Below are 22,696 nucleotides of genomic sequence, written 5' to 3'. Positions count from 1 at the left end.
CCTAGTCTATAGGCGACGACATTTCATCGGCATTTGCTCCGGTGTGGTAGCCTGACCAGCCAGCCCCACATCCAGATGTTGGGTGTGGGAACTCCCCATTGGTCAGGGCTCAATCCGAGAGGTTGTCTTTCAGATTCTTCTCTGCACGCAATAGGATAGCGCTACAACCAACCATAGCAACGCTAGCTGATAGCGCTACCGGCGCCAGGATTTTGATTGTAGCTGGGCCTCCAGAAAACTGGATGGGCCAGTTAAAATAAGCCAAAAAATATCGGGTTCCCCCTGCATACAGACAGCCAGACACTAACGTTAACATTAGCCTAACTGTTAGCCTACTTGCCTTGCTGGTGTGAGGGGGGGGGGTGGCTACGGGAGGACTTGATGGGGAGAGGGCGGCCGAGCAGGATGCTAACTCCTCACTTGTAACCATGTTACTTAAAATGGCGGGAGTTTCCTCCTCCTGTTTCTTGGAGCGTTTCTTGCTGAATTTAAATGAAAACAAGCGGCTTTTCTTCGCTCTGCGTTTCATATTAGCTAGTAGCTCCAGTCTGTGTCTGTCTCATCGAGCTTGCTTGAAAAGCTTGCGCGCAAACGTCATTTCATTTCATTGGATCACTTGCTGGTGACGATGCAGCCTGTGGGGGCGGGGCTTAAGAGTCCACACGTGGGGTAGAAGCCGCTGATTGGCTGAGAAGCTTTCACTCAAAGCTTTCCTCGGGCTGCTTATTGGATGAACTGCTAGAATGAAAATCACTCACTACTCACTATAGGCCTGGGTCAAGTCAAAATGGGCGGGCCCGGACCTAAAATGGGCGGGTCCAGGCCCACCCGGGCCCAATGGTAGCACCGCGCGCGGGTGGTTGATAGATTAAACTTTAAACTCCGAACACATCTTCCTTTATAAGAGAATGACTTCAGAGCCGTTCTTGTTCTTTCTCAATGAAAAGCTGAACTCCAAGTCTTCCAGAAGACCGCTGTTCACCAAGCATCAGCAGCACCCATAAGCCCCGCCCATCGACTCTATACACGATGTGATTGGCCTGACTAGAGTTTGGTTTTTCCAGCTCGCAAAGCCAACGTAGAGTTGCTAGACTGACCCTGGCTGCAAATTACACTTGCTGCCGCTAGTAGGGCGTCTAGATTTCTAGGCTACCGGTGCGGCCAGAGATTCCCGTGTATGTCCCTCATTTTCTTCCTCCTCCCACCTTCCTCTTCCTCTGTCTCTGTGTTGGCGTTCTAACCTCCGGTGGATTTATGAGGACTATGGTTAACTGCTCCTCAGATCTCTGCAGGGGATTGTGATTGCTTTAAAGAAATACCAATAAACCAGAGCACGTTTTTCTCCCAGCCAGGAATGCTGTGTGGACTAGCTAGACTAACCTCCTCCAAACCTGTTTCGCCAACCACTCTGGCGTCCATCTCAGCTATCTTAGACAGAGGTCAGAGGTGCGTAGAAACAGGACAGTCTTCTATTTTTACGTGAGGTATATGCGGCCCTTTCACACAGAAATGGATCTTAGGGCCCTATTTTAATGATCTGAGGTGCGTTCAGGGCGTGTCCAAATCCACTTTTGCTAGTTTGACGGCAGTAAAAAGGGTCTCTGTGCGCCGGGCGCCTGGTTCTAAAGGGTTGTTCTTAGTGTCTTCATTAATCAGAGGTGTGTTTTGGGCGTTACATGCAATCAACCAATCAGAGATCATCTCCCATTCCCTTTAAAAGCCAGGTGCGTTTGGACCTTGGAGCATTGCTGTTATGATGGAGGATTTGCACCCTAATATTTTTATTTGTAATCTTCTGTGTGTGTGTGTGTGTGTGTGTGTGTGTGTGTGTGTGTGTGTGTGTGTGTGTGTGTGTGTGTGCTGCTGTGCGTCCCTGTGTGTGTAACAAGCATAGTGTGCAGCCTAGTAGCATCTTACTAATGCTCTGTTAAAATAACAATGAAATGCTGAGTTATTGACTTTAGACCAGGTTTTTGTTGGTCAATGGTGAGATCACTTCCCGCTGCCTCAAGATAGAAATACTCCCAGAATGCACCTGAACACACCTCCCTGTAAGACCAGCACGCCCAGAATGCACCTGAACACACCTCCCTGTAAGCCCAGCACGCCCACAATGCACCTGAACACACCTCCCTGTAAAGACCAGCCGCGCCCAGAATGCACCTGAACACACCTCCCTGTAAGACCAGCATGCCCAGAATGCACCTGAACACACCTCCCTGTAAGACCAGCGCCCCAGAATGCACCTGAACACACCTCCCTGTAAGACCAGCACGCCCAGAATGCACCTGAACACACCTCCCTGTAAGACCAGCATGCCCAGAATGCACCTGAACACACCTCCCTGTAAGACCAGCCCAATGACCTCTGAATAGTTCTACTTGTTGTTAAATTGCAATATGCATCATATCTGCAGGATCATTTAAAAGGCCACCGCGACAAAATTTTTTGTACAGCCCTATTTCTGATACCGTGTCGACAGATATTTTGCCATGGTAGGCCGCCACTACAAAATCAACAAAGAGGAAACTCTGTAATATATATAAATATAGACGGATAGATTTAAACACTCCTGTTCACCTTGCTCTCCGATGATTGAGTTAAGAGCCACGCTGAGAGGAATGTCGGGGGTGTACCAGAAGGCCTGACCTTTACGCTGCTTTCACAGACTCGCTAACATGTCATTATATGTGTGAGAGAAACCTCGCTGCGCACTCTCGCTCTCTTTATGTGTTGAAGAGGCACGGTTCGATATACGAGGGAGCTGAAAGAGAGAAAGCACTCACATGACAACAGTCTGATCGTGTGTCTGTAGTACAATACATCGGGTTTCTTTCATCGTCATGGCGATATTGATAAGATGTGTACGTAGACATGATATATATACGCCAAAGACTCTGAGATTTGATGTATGTTTTTAAGTAAGCATGTAAGGAGGGAAGGAAAGAAGAAAGGAGCAAGAAGGTAGGGAAGGTAGTTCTACTTGTTGTTAAACTGGACCGGTCCAATAACCAAAATTCTAAGTTTCTGCAGAAACCCAACTTCCGTCAAAAAGCCCAATATTCAGCCAAATCGGTGCATCCCTGCTGTTAACATCCATCACAGAGAGGGGAGAGGAACACTTCTCCAGCTGCAAGTCGGGATTATTTTTATTCCTCAGTTCAACGTCGCTTTAAAATGTCAGGAAATGGGGAAACAAGCCGGCTGACATTTGAATTGATTGAGTTTTGTTCGACAAATGGGTCCAAAACTCTCCAAATCCTCATAGAAGAAACGCTACTCGGCTTTTGTCTTTTTTCCTGAGTGATTTCTGATGAAAGTGGAAACGAAAAGAGGTTGTGTGTGTGTGTGTGTGTGTGTGTGTGTGTGTGTGTGTGTGTGTGTGTGTGTGTGTGTGTGTGTGTGTGTGTGTGTGTGTGTGTGTGTGTGTGTGTGTGTGTGTGTGTGTGTCAGACAGATGGATCAATAAAGATCTGGTTTGGCGTTTGACTAATTCTGTTTTCGGAGCCTAATTCCTCGGCTGCTTCGCGTGTCACGTCTTTTGTTCCATCTGCCTCCAGCTGTTTGCATCTCCACGGTAACACCATGAAACATGCCGCTCTGCCATCTTCACTTCAACATAGACAGGTACTGTAGATAGATAGAGAGAGAGAGAGAGAGAGAGAGAGAGAGATAACTATAGAGATAGATAGATAGATAGATAGATAGATAGATAGATAGATAGATAGATAGATAACTATAGAGATAGATAGATAGATAGATAAATATAGAGATAGATAGATAGATAGATAGATAGATAACTATAGAGATAGATAGATAGATAGATAGATAACTATAGAGATAGATAGATAGATAACTATAGAGATAGATAGATAGATAACTATAGAGAGATAGATAGATAGATAGATAACTATAGAGAGAGAGATAGATAGATAGATAACTATAGAGAGAGAGAGAGATAGATAGATAGATAGATAGATAGATAACTATAGAGATAGATAGATATATAACGATAGATAGATAGATAGATATATAACGATAGATAGATAGATAGATAGATAGATAACTATAGAGAGATAGATAGATAGATAGATAGATAACTATAGAGAGAGAGAGATAGATAGATAGATAGATAACTATAGAGATAGATAGATATATAACGATAGATAGATAGATAGATAACGATAGATAGATAGATAGATAGATAACTATAGAGATAGATAGATAGATAGATAGATAGATATAGAGATAGATAGATAACTATAGAGATAGATAGATAGATAGATAACTATAGAAAGAGAGATAGATAGATAGATAGATAGATAGATAGATAGATAACTATAGAAAGAGAGATAGATAGATAGATAGATAAATAGATAGAGAAGATAGATAGATAGATAAGAGATAGATAGATAATATAGAGATAGAGATAATAGATAGATAAGATAGAAAGATAGATAGATAGATAAATAGGATGAAACTATAGAGAGATAGATAGATAACTATAGAGAGTGATTGAGAGAGAGATAGATAGATAGACTATAGAGATAGATGATAGATAACTATAGAGAGTGATTGAGATAGATAGATAGATAGATAGATAGATAGATAGATAGATAGATAGATAGATAGATAGATAACTATAGAGAGATAGATAGATAGATAACTATAGAGAGATAGATAGATAACTATAGAGAGATAGATAGATAACTATAGAGAGAGATAGATAGATAGATAGATAACTATAGAGAGATAGATAGATAACTATAGAGAGATAGATAGATAGATAGATAGATAGATAGATAACTATAGAGAGATAGATAGATAGATAGATAGATAACTATAGAGAGATAGATAAAGATAGATAGATAACTATAGAGAGATAGATAGATAACTATAGAGAGATAGATAAATAGATAGATAGATAGATAGATAAACGACAGACAGACAGACAGACAGACAGATAACATAATACCAGAACACATAATGAAAAGATATATTTAGAGGAATGTGAAGGATGTATATACAAATGTAGAAATAAATGTACAACGTCCATCCAGTGATGGGGAGATGCTCGAGGACGCTCTGTGTCCCTGTAGAGGACTCGTCACTCTTCATCGCCACTTCTCAGCCTCCTCTCATCATCATCATCATCACATCATCACGTCCGTCCTGCTGCGCCGAGAAACATTCAGATTCATGCTGTGTGTGTCTGTGTGTAAGACGAGTGTTACTGTGTGTGTGTGTGTGTGTGTGTGTGTGTGTGTGTGTGTGTGTGTGTGTGTGTGTGTGTGTGTAAGACGAGTGTTACTGTGTGTGTGTGTGTGTGTGTGTGTGTGTGTGTGTGTGTGTGTGTGTTGTGTTAAGACGAAAGTGTTACTGTGTGTGTGTGTGTGTGTGTGTGTAAGACGGGTGTTACTGTGTGTGTGTGTGTGTGTGTGTGTGTGTGTGTGTGTGTAAGACGAGTGTTGCTGTGTGTGTGTGTGTTGTGTGTGTGTGTGTGTGAGGCAAGCAGTGTTGCTGTGTGTGTGTGTGTGTGTAAGACGAGGTGTTGTGTGTGTGTGTGGTGTGTGTGTGTGTGTGTGTGTAAGACGCAGGTTATTGTGTGTGTGTGTGTGTGTGTGTGTGTGTGTGTGTGTGTGAGACAAGTGTTACAGTGTGTGTGTTTGTGTGTCTGTGTGTGTGTGTGTGTGTGTGTGTGTGTGTGTGTGTGTCTGTATGTGTGTGTGTGTGTCTGTGTGTCTGTGTGTGTCTGTGTGTGTGTCTGTGTCTATGCGCCCTGACATTTGCAGAGCGATCACAGCAGCAGACATGAAAGAAAAGAGGCAGACACATGGGGGGGGGCGGGGGGTGTCTGAGAGCGAGTGGGAGTCAGAGTGCGATGCATGGGGCAGTCTGAAATCTACCAGACTACATGGCTCAGAACAGAGCTGCTCACATGTCTTCAAGCTGGAGTCCAACATTCAAAACTAACGTGGTGGCAGCCAGCGGGACATACAGTAAATGATCATGTAAATCTACTACGCTCATTCATCTTTCCATAACATCTAGCAAACGACAGTCGGAGTTAAAGGTGCAGTAGGTAAGACTTCTAAAACTACCTGTCTGTCATGTCTGCTGAAACTGACCCTATGTTCCAGTAGGACTACATGAAATCCAGCTCCTCTGGCTCCCCCTGCAGCCTGTAGTGAGATCTGCAAAAATCCACCGCTCCCTGTTCGGATGCACCAATCAGGGCCAGGGGGAGTGTCTAACTGTTCAGATGCACCAATCAGGGCCAGGGGAGTGTCTAACTGTTCAGATGCACCAATCAGGGCCAGGGGGAGTGTCTTAACTAAAGATGCACCAATCAGGGCCAGGGGGCCAGGGGGAGTGTCTAACTGTTCAGATGCACCAATCAGGGCCAGGGGGAGTGTCTTAACTGTTGAGATGCACCAATCAGGACCAGGGGGAGTGTCTAACTGTTCAGATGCACCAATCAGGAGCAGGGGGAGTGTCTAACTGTTCAGATGCAGCAATCAGGGCCAGGGGGAGTGTCTAACTGTTCAGATGCACCAATCAGGGCCAGGGTGAGTGTCTTAACTGTTCAGATGCACCTATCAGGGCCGTGGGGGTGTCTAACTGCGTGTCAATCACTGCTCAAGCACACATACATTTCCTTCTCCTCTCTTCACACGCGCTCTATCGTGCACAGCTCTCCCTTGTGGGGGGAGGGCCTTACTGTACGTACACACCGCTGCCGACTAGAGCTTCTAAAGATACAGGAAGTCATTCATTTTCAACGGACGCTTCTCTCAGCTGCAAGGAGCGTCAAATCTGTCGGCGTCGCGTTTTGGGCGTTTTGAGTGTCCAGAGCGTCAATCAGAAAGTTGAACTTTGGTCAACTTTATGGTAATGAGCTATGACGCGGTTCAGCGGCAAGCAGCAACCAATCGGAATATAGACGTCCTTCACGCTGGCTGATCCCGGAGAAACATACGATGCAAACTTCCGTTACTACCAAAACATTAGCTCCATGAAAATGGAGGAAAATCTCATAATCACCGTTGCTGGGTTCCCCTATAATTTACGATAGGAGGTTGTTTGAGTATAGGGACCAGTTAACGTTACCTGCCGGTCACCTCATTTCGAAAACTTCTGTAGGTGACATGACTCACACCTGAGTTGTACTGAAAGTCTGTGGTGTATAAGGTGAACCGAAAAAGAGGCCCCACCACATCAGACAGAACATGGTCCAGAGGGACAAACTGTGGTCTGTCTGTCAGGTAGTCAGTGATCCAGGAGACTGTGGACGCACCGACACCCATCAGCTGCAGCTTCTCACCTAGTAGCAGTGGCTGGATGGTATTGAATGCACTGGAGAAATCAAAAAAATTTGATTCTTACAGTGCCACCACCTAGCCTAGAAATCTAGACGCACCCTAGCGGCAGCAAATTTATTTTGCAGCCAGAGGGGGGGGGGTCTAGGCACTCTCCGTTGACTTGCGAGCTGGGAAAAAACCAAACTCTAGTCAGGCCAATCACATCGTGTATATAGTCATTGGGCGGGGCTTATGGCTGCTGCTGCTGCTGAGAACAGCGGTCTTCTGGAAGACTTGGAGTTCAGCTTTTCTTTGAGAAAAGAACAAAGAACGGCTCTGAAGTCATTCTTAAAAAAGGAAGATGTGTTCGGAGTTTAAAGTTTAATCTATCAACTAGCTTCTCTTCCTTTTTCGTTGCTCTGCCTGGTTGTAGCGCTATCCTACTGCGTGCAGAGGGAATTTGAAAGACAACCGTTTATCCCGCCCCTCAGATTGAACCCAGCCAATGGTGAATTCCCAGACATCAACATCTGGATGTGGGTCTAGCTTGTCAGGCTAGCCGCCGCCGCCGCCATCCAGGTGCAAATGAGCTCGCTGCAGCAGATAGATGACAGCATCGTCCACTCCCAGACGAGGCTGGTAGGCAAACTGTAGAGAGTCCAGAGAAGATCGTCACACCTCTAGTATTCAATTAAAGATGGTTTAGTAAGACAATCCTGAACATGCTTCATTGCAGATGTAAGAAGTAAGGAGGCTTCTTGGATATCTTTTGTAGAAATGACTGCATCATCGGCATACATTCGAATATAGATATTTTTTGACACACATTAGGTTACAGTAGAAGTAATGGATAAAGATAGTTTCTGTCATTTAAGGTAGTTCTGATCACACTGATGTTTGTTCAAGTGTTCATTTGTCTAATAACTTTGATTTATTTGAGTTATTTGATGCAAAAAAATAAACATCGATTGGGCAAAACTTCGATACTGCCCGATCACTACTGCGCAGACAAATTGCAAGACAACAGCATCTGCAAAATAATAGTTTTCCTCGATTACATTGGCCCAATCCCAAAGTGAGCCTTGAGGACTAAGGACTAAGGACTTACAGACTTAAGTGATCTCAGGTACTAAGTGAGCGAGTGTGTGAGGCCACATGGGCTCGGATAGGTATAAATGGGATTGGGACGGCGCTTCACGAGATCACATGTTACCTTGGCGACGTTTAATAACAAAGATGTTGCTAACACTTGCCGGTTTGGGAATTGTCCTTTTAAGTTTGTTGCTTTTCACACGGCCGAGGCCCAGGAGACGGCTGCCTGAATCCAAACTTTTGTTTTACGAGCAGGACAACAGGTTGGTCCGTTCCGTGGTCGCGTGTCGTGCTGTTGTTTACCTTCGTAATTTCCGGATTTCCCTACCATAAGAATGTAAAAGGTTTCCATAAGAGACCAAGTGTGTTTTGGCGTGTGCTTATTTAGCTTAAGCCATAACTCTAAGATAGTTAGGGTCACAGTGGCCTCGAGCAAAGTACATTGAGTAATAATAACAAGTGAAACAGGAGCAGAATGTACCGCTTCGAGTGAGAGCAAATGAAGACGAGACAATACAGTGGCCTCGACCCTGGCATGTTGTGTGACGATAACAGTCCCTGTACTGGAGAAGAAGAAAGAAAGTATAAGAGACGAGGGGAAGAATAGATTCGGGCTCACAAGGTCTAACAGTCTAGAGAGACATGGACCGGCTCTGGCTTTTTGTCTGTTGCTAGGGAAACTTAGTCTCTGCGTGCTTTGTGATCCCACAGATCTGTGTATTGTAACTCCGATGCTTGACTGATTAAACAAATGTATTTTACTTCATCTTATCGTCTTATTTGGCTCTTGTTTAGGATCAATGTAGATGTTACAGCAGTGAGAGGTCTCACTCTGTCGCTAAAACAGAGACCTGAACACAGGGTGAAAAGAGGAGCTGCAGCAATGTGCAGAACAACAAAAATATGGTGTATTTTGAAAAGTAAACCATGTAAACCTATTCTGGTACAACCTTAAAATACAATTATGAACCTGAAAATGAGCATAATATGGGCGCTTTAAAAAACCAAAATGTAGCGATGTAATTATAGCCCTAATTTCCACGAAAAGAACTCCTCCCGTTAAAGCGAGTTTAGTCTTTATGACATGTTCTCTGTTCCTGTTCTGTGGTGCAGACGATGCAGGGCAGCGACTGTATCTTCGAGGCTGTGGAGCAGCAGGACCTGGACACGGTGCAGATCCTCCTCTACCAGTTCTCGGCCGAGGAGCTGGACCTGAACACGCCCAACAGCCAGGGCCTGACGCCGCTCGACATCGCCATCATGACCAACAACACGCCCATCGCCAAGCTGCTGCTGAAGGCCGGTGGCAAGGAGAGTCCACACTGTGAGTAATAAAATAGCCTTTTGGCTAATTCTGGCTTTTTTAACCCAAGGGAAATCATGTGTTTTATTAATTTGCACTGTCCCCTTTCTTAATTAAACTAAACTCAAACTCAATAACGACTGTATTTATAAAGATAGATAAAGCCACGATTCTGTGCTGTCAATTTTTTGCCTTGTCAATCTCGGTCAGGCTTTCAACAGATGACACTTACGGGATTGTAAATGATTTAAAGGTCCCATGGCATGAAAATGTCACTTAATGAGGTTTTTTAACATTAATATGAGTTCCCCCAGCCTGCCTATGGTCCCCCAGTGGCTAGAAATGGTGATAGGTGTAAACCGAGCCCAGGGTATCCTGCTCTGCCTTTGAGAAAAAAAACTCAGATGGACCAATCAGGAATCTTCTCCTTATGAGGTCATAAGGAGCAAGGTTACCTCCCCTTTCTCTGCTTTGCCCACCCAGAGAATTTGGCCCACCCATGAGAGAGAGAGAGAGAGACATCATGGCTTTCAAACGAGCAAAGTGGCAGTTGGTCAATGCCACCGTCTCTAATATTCAGGAAACGTGCTAGTTTCGTAGACTATTTTATTCTTAATTTAATAGTTTATTAGACTAGGCCTATTTCTGTTCAATTGTAATTGAATTTGTAACTCGCCTCGCCAGCCTCGTGCTGCGTTCACTGTTATTGTAAAATACCCTTTTCCCATGCAGTGGTTGTTTTTGTCGCAGGAATTTACTGGTGAAATAAGGAAGAGGCTCGATATTTATATAACTTTATATAATTCATTTTTATATAACTGTTTTACTGAAATGGTTATCAGAAATAATCTCAGAAATAATTTGTTATTTAAAAAAAGACTAAAATGTTTTGACTAAAACTAGACTAAGATACAATGAGTTCTCTTTTGACTAAAACACATGTGTCAAACTCAAGGCCCAGGGGCCAAATTCGGCCCCTCGCGGGTTTTGGTCTGGCCCACATTTCAATTTAGGTTCACATAGTTTTTATGGCCTTTTTCAGTGCTTTAGTAGGGGTGGGGAAAAATCGATACAGCATAGTATCGCGATATTTTTCGTTAGCAATACTGTATCGATACACAGATGCCAAGTACATCGATCTTTTATGATATATGTGTTGGTCAGTTTGTCTGTTGACAATCTGATTTTGCGCAATAATAAAGTGAAGTGAGATGAACAAACAGAGAAATGTATCTTTTTAGATAAAACAGATGTTGACAAAATTGTCCTTTGGGGACATAATTTGAAATTGGGAAAAATTTGAAGTTGGAAAAAAGGTAATACATTGCAATATATCGCAGAATATTGCAATATGTTTAAAATCGCAATAATATCGTATCGTTGACACAGGTATCGTGATGATATCGTATCGTGAGGCCTCTGGTGATTCCCACCCCTATGCTTTAAGCACTTTTTTTTTTTTTTTTTTACGCTTTACTCAATGTTTTGCTACTTTATATGGAAATTTTTGGCACTTTCTGATGTTTTTGTCACTTTTTCAGACAATTGTAAGTAAATAAGTAAGTAAAGTTTATTTCTATAGCACATTTAAAAACAGCTCGCGCTGAACAAAGTGCTGTACATAGCGCATTAGCCACAGGGTGATAAAATAAAATAAGAAAAAATAAAATAAAAACTATACAAATCAGGCTAAAAAGTACATCGAAAGACAAACAATTACAAACATAGCAGAATAAGACAATTAAGATGCCCGGGAAGGCCGATGTAAAAAGATGAGTTTTGAGCCTGGCTTTGGATATCACAATTGAAGGGGCGCTACTGATGTCAGGTGGCAGTCGGCTCCACAGCTGAGGGCCAGCAACAGAAAAGGCTCTGTCACCTTTTTGCTTAAGCCGGGATCGTGGGACATGGAGGAGGCCTTGGCTGGAGGATCTGAGGGACCTGGGGGCTACGTGAAGATGAATATATATAATATCAGCTATGTAGCTGGGGGCCAGGGCGTGAAGTGCTTTAAAAACCATCAACAGTATATTAAATTGTATCCTAGACTGGACTGGAAGCCAGTGCAAGGAGACTAGGACAGGTGTAATGTGTTCATGCTTTTTTGTATTCGTGAGCAGCCTAGCCGCTGCATTTTGGACCATCTGAAGCCGAGCCACCAGAGTCAGAGGGAGGCCAAAGTTTTTGCAATTGTGATGCTTTTTTTTCAGCCTTTTTTGCCGAACTTTTTTGGGGCTTTATGAGGCCCAAAATGTAAGGAAGAAGACTACAGTATATGAGACTTGCAATAATACAGTCAAAATATTTTAATTTTTTATATGTAAGTTACTTCTACTCGTTTCTTTCAAAGTTTTTGTCGCTGTTTTTGAAGTTTGTCGCCTTTTTATTGAAGGTTTTGTCGTTTGTTTTGACCTCTTCTTGCCTTTCTTCCTTCCTTCTTTCTGCCGTCTTTTTCCAAGTTTTTTGCTCCTTTTTCCATCGTCATTTAAATGTTTTCCAGGTCCAAGGTAGCCTCGTGAGAGCGTCCTGATCTGGCGAGCTCCAGTTTTCTCCTCTCAGATCAGTCTGGCATCTCGAGATAAAGAAAATTTGGAGCCGTTCGCCAAACGACCGACCAATCAGCATTGAGTTTTGAGGCTGGTTTAGGTGTGACGCAACGAGAAGCGACTGTTCAGTCTAAACAACGTGGCGGCTTCCACGGATGAGATGAGCGTAGCTATCGCAGCGAGTTTTATCTGAATTAGAAAGTATTTCTTCATTGAAAGAAGAGCAACAACAAAAAAACGCCACTGGAGGCTTTTCTCGGAGGAAAAGATGTTTCTGCTCTTCTCCCGACTGGTTTCGGCAAGAGGATTGATCTGATTGGTTGATTTGGCCCGTCTATCATCAATATAAATGTACAGATTTTCAGATTGTTAGACATGGTCAGTAGCATATTGCAAGGCCTTCTCAGTTGTGTGAAATGTGACTGAAAAAGCATTTCCTTACTACAAAGTTCTGGAGGAATATGTTTGTTTTTTTGGTGGTGATAGCCAGATGGTTTATCCAATCAGATAACCAGGATTTTTGCCCCCTTTCCCAAAAGTTCTCCAACGGAAAGTTCCCAGATGGATATGCCGAGCAGATGGGAAGCGACCCATCTGGTGGAGTCAGGTTAGGTCCAAGGCTGTTGTTTAGTAAATCTATCGCTGACATCCTCTTTATAGAGACTTTTATTTTCTACCAGAAATTAGGCTTAAAAAAAAACACAAACTGAAAGTTACATATAGCCACTTTAACAGAGGACCTGAGGAGTTTATAAGATTTAATTTTAATGTGAGACAATACAAGGAACCACAAGTGATACAAGACATAAACAGACAGCCACATGAAGAAATAAAAAGAATAATAATCAGAGTAAATAAAGCAGTGCAGTTGCAGTGCAAAATTAAATATTTCATGTGCTTTTTCAGTCACTTTTCAAATTCCTACCCTGTACGTATTTCTCTAGGCTACTTGTGTCAAACTCGAGGCCCGCGGGCCAAATCCGGCCCCTCGCAGATTATGATCCGGCCCGCATATAAATTTAGGTCCACAATACATTTTAGTTTTTGTCACTTTTTCTGACGTTTTCTTAATTTATTCCAACATTTTTGCCACTTTTTCCAAAATTTTTGTCACTTTTACCAAATTTTTTTCACTTTTTCTGACATTTTTGTCACTTTTGCCAATTTTTTTGTAATTTGTTCCAACATTTTTGTCACTTTTTTGTTTTTTTACGTTTTTGGGAGCTTCTTTTCTATGATGGCCGAGGAACTTTCTCCTGACGTCGACCCAACTGTAAGAGAGAAGACTATATGACACATTATTACAATTATTATACACAATAATACAATCAAATATATTTTACTTTTTCGATTAAATAAAAGCCTATCAATAAACTAAACATGTCTGGCCCTTGATGTGATTCTTATTTTCCAGTGTGGCACTCTGGGAAGTTGAGTTTGACACCCCAGCTCTAGGCCATTCTTCTTTAAGGTATAATTCTAATGGGGACCATTCCCATACAAACACATCAAGCGTATTTCTTAGTATATGTGATAATCTCTCCATTACCAGAGATGTGCTCGTACGTTCCTTGGAAATAAGTCATTCAGCATGAAAACAGCATCAGACATGACTAATGGACTAAAGAAATCTAAGTTGACTAAGACCAAAACGACCGATTAGTCGACTAATCCACTAAGAGGGAGAAGCCCGAGAAAAATGTTCTTAATCTCGTTTTTGAATCTCAAGTTTTCGCCTGAAACTTGAGATTTTTTGGACATGACCACATTAGATGATAAGTGCCACAGCTATTTTTACATTTCACACATAATGATGAGCACATTGGGTCGTATTTACATCGAATAGCAGGGGTAACATGCAGTCTGTGGATAATCTTAGATTAAATTTGACTTACAACTTTCATCTTTAAGGAAAAAGCCTTTAATAGTATCTTTTTTTTAAGCGGTTTCGTACTCAAGCCACTCATTTATGTTGGTATAGAATGGATATAGCTCCTAAGCTGTAAATAACGGAGAAATTGTGTTTTTGAGGGAGCTCGAATTCAGTTCTGAGTTGAGAGAAAGATTTTAAAATCCTATCTGAGAAGAGATCTTGTATTTTTGAAAGATACCCGCATCGTTCAACGTTTTAAAACCCACATCTAAACAAGACAATTCAAAATCAGGATTGCAAACAATAGGCACCAGAACAGAGAGTTGATTTTTAATCCCAACGTGTCTACGTACTTGATTCCATGTTTTAAGGGTATTTCTAACAATAAAATTATCTTTCATTCCCTGTAGTGAGATTGCATTATTTATAAAGGGCATATCTGACAGAACCGGTTCACATCCAATATTTTCCAAATCCAGAAATGTAGAATTAGCATCATTATTTAAAGGTCTCATGACATGGTGCTCTTTGGATGCTTTTATATCCAGTAGACCTTAGTGGTCCCCTAATACTGTATCTGAAGTCTCTTTTATATAGACCTTAGTGGTCCCCTAATACTGTATCTGAATTCTCTTTTATATAGACCTTAGTGGTCCCCTAATACTGTATCTGAAGTCTCTTTTATATAGACCTTAGTGGTCCCCTAATACTGTATCTGAAGTCTCTTTTATATAGACCTTAGTGGTCCCCTAATACTGTATCTGAAGTCTCTTTTATATAGACCTTAGTGGTCCCCTAATACTGTATCTGAAGTCTGTTTTATATAGACCTTAGTGGTCCCCTAATACTGTATCTGAAGTCTCTTTTATATAGACCTTAGTGGTCCCCTAATACTGTATCTGAAGTCTCTTTTATATAGACCTTAGTGGTCCCCTAATACTGTATCTGAAGTCTGTTTTATATAGACCCCTTAGTGGTCCCCTAATACTGTATCTGAAGTCCTGTTTTATATAGGCCTTAGTGGTCCCCTAATACTGTATCTGAAGTCTCTTTTATATAGGCCTTAGTGGTCCCCTAATACTGTATTTTCAAGTCTCTTTTATATAGACCTTAGTGGTCCCCTAATACTGTATCTGAAGTCTCTTTTATATAGACCTTAGTGGTCCCCTAATACTGTATCTGAAGTCTCTTTTATATAGACCTTAGTGGTCCCCTAATACTGTATCTGAAGTCTCTTTATATAGGCCTTAGTGGTCCCCTAATACTGAATCTGAAGTCTGTTTTATATAGACCTTAGTGGTCCCCTAATACTGTATCTGAAGTCTCTTTTATATGGACCTTAGTGGTCCCCTAATACTGTATCTGAAGTCTCTTTTTATATAGACCTTAGTGGTCCCCTAATACTGTATCTGAAGTCTGTTTTATATAGACCTTAGTGGTCCCCTAATACTGTATCTGAAGTCTGTTTATATAAGACCTTAGTGGTCCCCTAATACTGGATCTGAAGTCTCTTTTATATAGACCTTAGTGGCCCCCTAATACTGTATCTGAAGTCTCTTTTATATAGACCTTAGTGGTCCCCTAATACTGTATCTGAAGTCTCTTTCCTGAAATTCAGCCATGGTGCGGAATTACAGCCACTAGGGAGCCAGTCCCACAATGAGCTTTTCTTAGGATGTACCATTTCTGTGTCTGTAGCTATTGAGGAGGAGAGAAGGGGCAAGGTGGAGGGTGGGGGTGTGGCCTTGACCAACTGCCACTTTGCTCGTTTGAAAGCCATGATGTCTCTCTCTCTCTCATGGGTGGGCCAAATTCTCTGGGCAGGCAAAGCAGAGAAAGGGGAGGTAACCTTGCCCCTTATGACCTCATAAGGAGAAGGTTCCTGATTGGTCCATCTGAGCTTTCATTTTCTCAAAGGGAGAGCAGGATACCCAGGACTCGGTTTACACCTATCACCATTTCGAGCCACTGGGGGGCCATAGGCTGGGGGGGGGGGACCTCATATTAATGTTAAAAAACCTCATAAAGTGACATTTTCATGCCATGGGACCTTTAACCATTCAGAAATATGTCTTATTTGTGAGGCCCAGTAATAATAAATTATATTTGGCAGTGCTAACACACTGGTAACTGCAGTTTCTCCAATTTAAATCTTGGGCGCTTGCCCTTCCATATAAATTTACTTATCAAACTATGTTGTGATTTAAAAAACTTAACTGGAACATAATTGGGTAGCATCTGAAATTGCTTTAATAGCCTGGGTAGGAGTTGATATTGTAATAAAGTGACTGTCCACACAGTTGATTAGGTCACTTTTTTGTGAAACTGCTCACGACTTTCTACCCAGACATTGAAGCAAAACATCGGCTAGTGAGGTGATTTCAATCACAGCCCAACACGGTGTAGCGTGAGTGATGCTTGGGATCAGACAGGGCACAGTGTGTGTGTGTTGTGTGTGTGTCTGCAGCAAGCGCACACACACACACACACACACCACACACACAGACACGCACACCACACACACAGACACTCACACCACACACAGACACACAGTCTCCTGGTTGTCCTCCATAAACCCTCCAAAGACAGGTGGTTCTTACCTTCCTACAGAAACCCCCATCAGCCCCCACTGTGTGTGTGTGTGTGTGTGTGTGTGTGTGTGTGTGTGTGTGTGTGTGTGTGTGTGTGTGTGTGTGTGTGTGTGTGTGTGTGTGTGTGTGTGTGTGGAAACAGTGGCCACTTTACAGCAAGCAGGGGCCTCCTCTGGGCAGCTTTAACAAGGTTTTTCGTTTAATGGTTTAACTTTTCCAATGATGCATGTAACGCCGGGGCAATTACAGCTAAGTGATTTATTGTGCCGAGGGAGGGGAAAAGGGGGGAGAGAGGGGGAGAGGGATATAGGGGGGAGGAGAGGGGGGAGCGCTCTCCACAGTCGATCTCTACAATCCCATCCCTGTAAACAAACACAGAGCAAACACTGCCGCTGCTTTCCCTCCCGGGGGCTGGCTGCTCTCTGTTTATGTCATTCCTCAAGTGCCAAGTAAATCAGTCAGCCCAGGCCTGACAGCTGTGTGTGTGTGTGTGTGTGTGTGTGTGTGTGTGTGTGTGTGTGTGTGTGTGTGTGTGTGTGTGTTTTCAAGAATGTTTAACGTAGGTAAAAAATCTTTTACAACTCCGAGTTCCCGCCCCCCTCCCAATATGACTTGATGTAAAAGTAAACACGTGTACGTGGACATCTGTTGATGGCAGAAAAATATGAATAATCTGTAAAAACCTGCAAAGTTCAGCATCTAAGTTGTTTTTTTTAACCCATGTTGTCTTCTCATCGAAAAATCGAGCATCTTTTAGTTTTTCAACGTTTTGGTGGTCTATTTTTTGGACACTTTTGTCGCATCACCAGGGGCTCTGCACACAAACTCAGCAGTGAGTAACAACAGCCGATACACAAGTTCAGGTATCACAATTGGTATCCAATTGGAAGGCAAAAATGGTCTTGGAACATCCTGAAAACACACTACCTATATGTATTTTGCAGATAAACACAGACCTCTGGGTACCGGAGACATTCATCTCCATGTACGGCAGAACAGAACATCTGCAGACTTTACCTCAAGTTGGTTGTATTATTCTAAACAAATCTAGTTGTATTTTTGCAAATGTGTGACCCTGCAAGATGAGGTCTTCACATATGATGAGATGATTGTCTTTAGATGTGAGATGGTGTACGTGGACATCTGTTGATGCCAGAAAAATATGAATAATGTGTAAAAACCTGCAAAGTTCAGCATCTAAGTTGTTTTTTATCCCATGTTGTTGTTGTTTTCTCATCGAAAATCAAGCAACTTTTAGTTTTTCTGGGTCAAAATTGTTATTTGTGGTTACGTGTGGTTATGTGTGGTTATCTGTGGTTATCTGTGGTTATGTGTGGTTATCTGTGGTTATGTGTGGTTATCTGTGGTTATGTGTGGTTAGCTGTGGTTATCTGTGGTTATCTGTGGTTATCTGTGGTTATCTGTGGTTATGTGTGGTTATCTGTGGTTATGTGTGGTTATCTGTGGTTATCTGTGGTTATCTGTGGTTATGTGTGGTTATGTGTGGTTATGTGTGGTTATCTGTGGTTATGTGTGGTTATCTGTGGTTACGTGTGGTTATGTGTGGTTATCTGTGGTTATCTGTGGTTATGTGTGGTTATCTGTGGTTATGTTTGGTTATCTGTGGTTATGTGTGGTTATGTGTGGTTATCTGTGGTTACGTGTGGTTACGTGTGGTTATCTGTGGTTATCTGTGGTTATGTTTGGTTATCTGTGGTTATGTGTGGTTATGTGTGGTTATCTGTGGTTATCTGTGGTTATGTTTGGTTATCTGTGGTTATGTGTGGTTATCTGTGGTTATTGTGGTTATCTGTTATTGGTTATCTGTGTTGGTTATCTGTGTGTTATTGTGGTTATCTGTGGTTATTGGTTATCTGTGTTATCTTGTGGTTATGTGTTATGTGTATCTGTGTTTGTATCTTGTATGTTTGTTATTGTTTATCTGTGGTTATCTGTGGTTATGTTTGGTTATCTGTGGTTATCTGTGGTTATCTGTGGTTATGTGTGTATGTGTGGTTATCTGTGGTTATGTGTGTATGTGTGGTTATCTGTGGTTATGTGTGTATGTGTGGTTATCTGTGGTTATGTGTGGTTATGTGTGGTTATCTGTGGTTATGTGTGGTTATCTGTGGTTATGTGTGGTTATCTGTGGTTATCTGTGGTTATGTTTGGTTATCTGTGGTTATCTGTGGTTATCCGTGGTTATCTGTGGTTATGTTTGGTTATCTGTGGTTATGTGTGGTTATGTGTGGTTATCTGTGGTTATGTGTGTATGTGTGGTTATCTGTGGTTATGTGTGGTTATCTGTGGTTATGTGTGGTTATCTGTGGTTATCTGTGGTTATCTGTGGTTATGTGTGGTTATCTGTGGTTATGTGTGGTTATCTGTGGTTATCTGTGGTTATCTGTGGTTATCTGTGGTTATGTGTGGTTATGTGTGGTTATGTGTGGTTATGTGTGGTTATGTGTGGTTATGTGTGGTTATCTGTGGTTATCTGTGGTTATGTGTGGTTATCTGTGGTTATGTGTGGTTATCTGTGGTTATGTGTGGTTATCTGTGGTTATCTGTGGTTATCTGTAGTTATCTGTGGTTATGTGTAGTTATGTGTGGTTATCTGTGGTTATCTGTGGTTATGTGTGTTTATGTGTGGTTATGTGTGGTTATCTGTGGTTATCTGTGGTTATGTGTGGTTATCTGTGGTTATGTGTGGTTATCTGTGGTTATGTGTGGTTATGTGTGGTTATGTGTGGTTATCTGTGGTTATCTGTGGTTATCTGTGGTTATGTGTGGTTATCTGTGGTTATGTGTGGTTATGTGTGGTTATCTGTGGTTATGTGTGGTTATCTGTGGTTATCTGTGGTTATCTGTGGTTATCTGTGGTTATCTGTGGTTATCTGTGGTTATGTGTGGTTATCTGTGGTTATCTGTGGTTATCTGTGGTTATCTGTGGTTTGTGTGGTTATCTGTGGTTATCTGTGGTTATGTGTGGTTATGTGTTTATCTGTGGTTATGTGGTTATTATTATGTGTGGGGTCTCTCTGCACGTTCCATCCAGGCCCATTAATCTGGGATGATAACGTTTGTTTTAGTGACTGTTTCTGCAGCGTGCTGCCTCTGTTTCAGCGTGTGCGTGGTAATTTGTGTCACTGAGCTCACCTGCATTGGCTGTGTGTTAATTTACGAGGCCCCTCGGGGCCCCTCGGGGGGAGGGGGGAGAGGGAGGAGCGCCGGCTCTATATTTAGCAGTCAGTCAGACAATGCCGCCCTGTGTGAGACAGGGCACAGACACACAGACACAGCAGCCTGCTAGTTTACAACCTTTTCAATTAGCAGCCGTTAGCGGCTAACCGGGCTCTGACAGGCCGAGCCCGGGGAAGGAAATGACACCTCGCAGCCTAATAATACGGCTCCTGGCGTTTCCAACAGCAACCGGGGGGGGGGATGGAGAGGGCCGGGAGCACGAGGCTGGACAGCGTCAGCGCTCACCGAAAGCGCGCCTCTCGCCAATATGCAACCTAGGGGCTTTTCGTGAATGTTCCAGAGTCAAACTATTAGTTTAAACTAGAGGTGTGAATCTTCACTGATCTCCCAATTCGATTCAATTCCAATTATCATGTCAGCAATTAAATTCGATTCGATATCTCGATGCATCACGATGCGTCAAATCCATGTTTTCTATTAAAGCCATGTAGGATATTTAATTCGTAGCTTTTCAAGCTTCAAAAACCAAACATCCTGCAGAGCTCTAATACTAAATAACTTGGATACATAAAACTATACAGCACTGAGCACATGGCACCTCCTGAATGTGCAAAAACAGACCAGAATATGTAAACAGAAATGTTGTCAGGCCTACATTACATTATAAACAGAAATGTTGTCAGGCCTACATTACATTATAAACAGAAATGTTGTCAGGCCTACATTACATTATAAACAGAAATGTTGTTAGGCCTACATTACATTATAAACAGAAATGTTGTTTGGCCTACATTACATTATAAACAGAAATGTTGTTAGGCCTACATTACATTATAAACAGAAATGTTGTCAGGCCTACATTACATTATAAACAGAAATGTTGTTAGGCCTACATTACATTATAAACAGAAATGTTGTTAGGCCTACATTACATTATAAACAGAAATGTTGTCAGGCCTACATTACATTATAAACAGAAATGTTGTTGCGGCCTACATTACATTATAAACAGAAATGTTGTTAGGCCTACATTACATTATAAACAGAAATGTTAGGCCTACATTACATTATAAACAGAATGTTGTTAGGCCTACATTACATTATAAACAGAAATGTTAGGCCTACATTACATTATAAACAGAAATGTTGTCAGGCCTACATTACATTATAAACAGAAATGTTTAGGCCTACATTACATTATAAACAAATGTTGTCAGGCCTACATTACATTATAAACAGGAATGTTGTTGGGCCTACATTACATTATAAACAGAAATGTTGTCAGGCCTACATTACATTATAAACAGAAATGTTGTTAGGCCTACATTACATTATAAACAGAAATGTTGTTAGGCCTACATTACATTATAAACAGAAATGTTGTTAGGCCTACATTACATTATAAACAGAAATGTTGTTAGGCCTACATTACATTATAAACAGAAATGTTGTTAGGCCTACATTACATTATAAACAGAAATGTTGTCAGGCCTACATTACATTATAAACAGAAATGTTGTTAGGCCTACATTACATTATAAACAGAAATGTTGTTAGGCCTACATTACATTATAAACAGAAATGTTGTTAGGTCTACATTACATTATAAACAGAAATGTTGTCAGGCCTACATTACATTATAAACAGAAATAATCGATTATGAGCCGGCTGATTATCGATGCAGCATCGTCCACGTCCACGATTCCATGCATCGATTATTTGATTAATTTCAACAGCTCTAGTTTAAAAGCATAATTAGGACGGAAACGTCACTTTTAATATTGACCGTATTGTCGTTTTTGGGTCAAATGGCCTTTTGAATGGGAGTGCTAGGGGCACTGTTATGATAGCATCAAAATCAACATTTTTAAAACTCTAAGAAGGCTCGACACAACATGAAGCATCACCAGGGGCTCTACACACGAACTCAGCAGTGACAACAACAGCCGATACACAAGTTCAGGTATCGGAATTGGTATCGGGAAGGCAAAAATGGTCTGGGACCATCCTGAAAACATACTACCTATATGTATTTTGCAGATAAACACAGACCTCCAGAACAGAAAATCTGCAGATTTGACCTCAAGTTGGTTATATTATTCTAAACAATTCTAGTTGTGTTCTTGCAAATGTGTGACCCTGCAAGATGAGGTCTTCACATATGACGATGTGAGATGGTGTCAGACTTTAGTCTATTCAGAGTCTGGTAGTGTCTGGTAGGCTTTAGGGCTGCTGACGCCCCAAACATGTCCGTATGCATCGGTACTCCCTACCGGCTACGTTTTGGTTCTCCTCCTCCTGTGCAGATTGTGAGTTCAACAGCGTCGTGCCGTTGTCGTTTGTGTTTGCGTCCTCGTTCTCCACTCATGTCCTGGAGTGACTGCTCGTGTCTCTGTTGTGTATATTTTATTCTCTACGGTGATATTTCAAGCACGGCGCCAGAGGAAACAAACAAGCCCTTCTCTGCACTCTGTAGCGATGTGTTGAATAATGAAAGACCTTGAATCCATCGCGCCCCGTATATACTCCGTATACAAAGAGACGCCCTGAAGAAGCCACTCGGCAACAGTCTCATCACAATGGCCTGTGTTCAGTATGTGTCTCTGAGGAGAATCAGACTGGAAATGAAAAGCAGGATGAAGGTTTTCTCTGCAGAGTGAAGGAGCGCGTGCATGTGCGTGCATGTCTTTTATGAAGGTAAATATGGTGCCAAAGGTGAGAGCTTGTAGAATACAATGTGAGAACTTGCTGAACACAGAAATCTGAACTTGTACGTTAACAATTTGCAC

General features: G+C 42.0%; 1 protein-coding gene across 1 annotated transcript in view; it reads left to right on the top strand.

Annotated features, from left to right (window-relative positions):
* Window positions 1–22,287, top strand: part of LOC120551577 (ankyrin repeat and fibronectin type-III domain-containing protein 1-like) — a 34,044-nt gene extending 11,757 nt beyond the window's left edge. The window contains exons 3-4 of the mRNA XM_039789065.1: window positions 9,507–9,717; window positions 22,214–22,287. Of these exons, the coding sequence (XP_039644999.1) occupies window positions 9,507–9,717; window positions 22,214–22,287 (285 nt within the window). The remainder of the gene's footprint in view (window positions 1–9,506; window positions 9,718–22,213) is intronic.
* Window positions 22,288–22,696: the final 409 nt, after the last annotated feature.

The sequence above is a fragment of the Perca fluviatilis genome, chromosome 21 (genome assembly GCF_010015445.1).
Source record: "Perca fluviatilis chromosome 21, GENO_Pfluv_1.0, whole genome shotgun sequence".
NCBI lineage: Eukaryota > Metazoa > Chordata > Actinopteri > Perciformes > Percidae > Perca > Perca fluviatilis.
The sequence above is the reverse complement of the archived record's forward strand: the minus strand, read 5'-3'. Positions and strand labels throughout refer to the sequence as shown.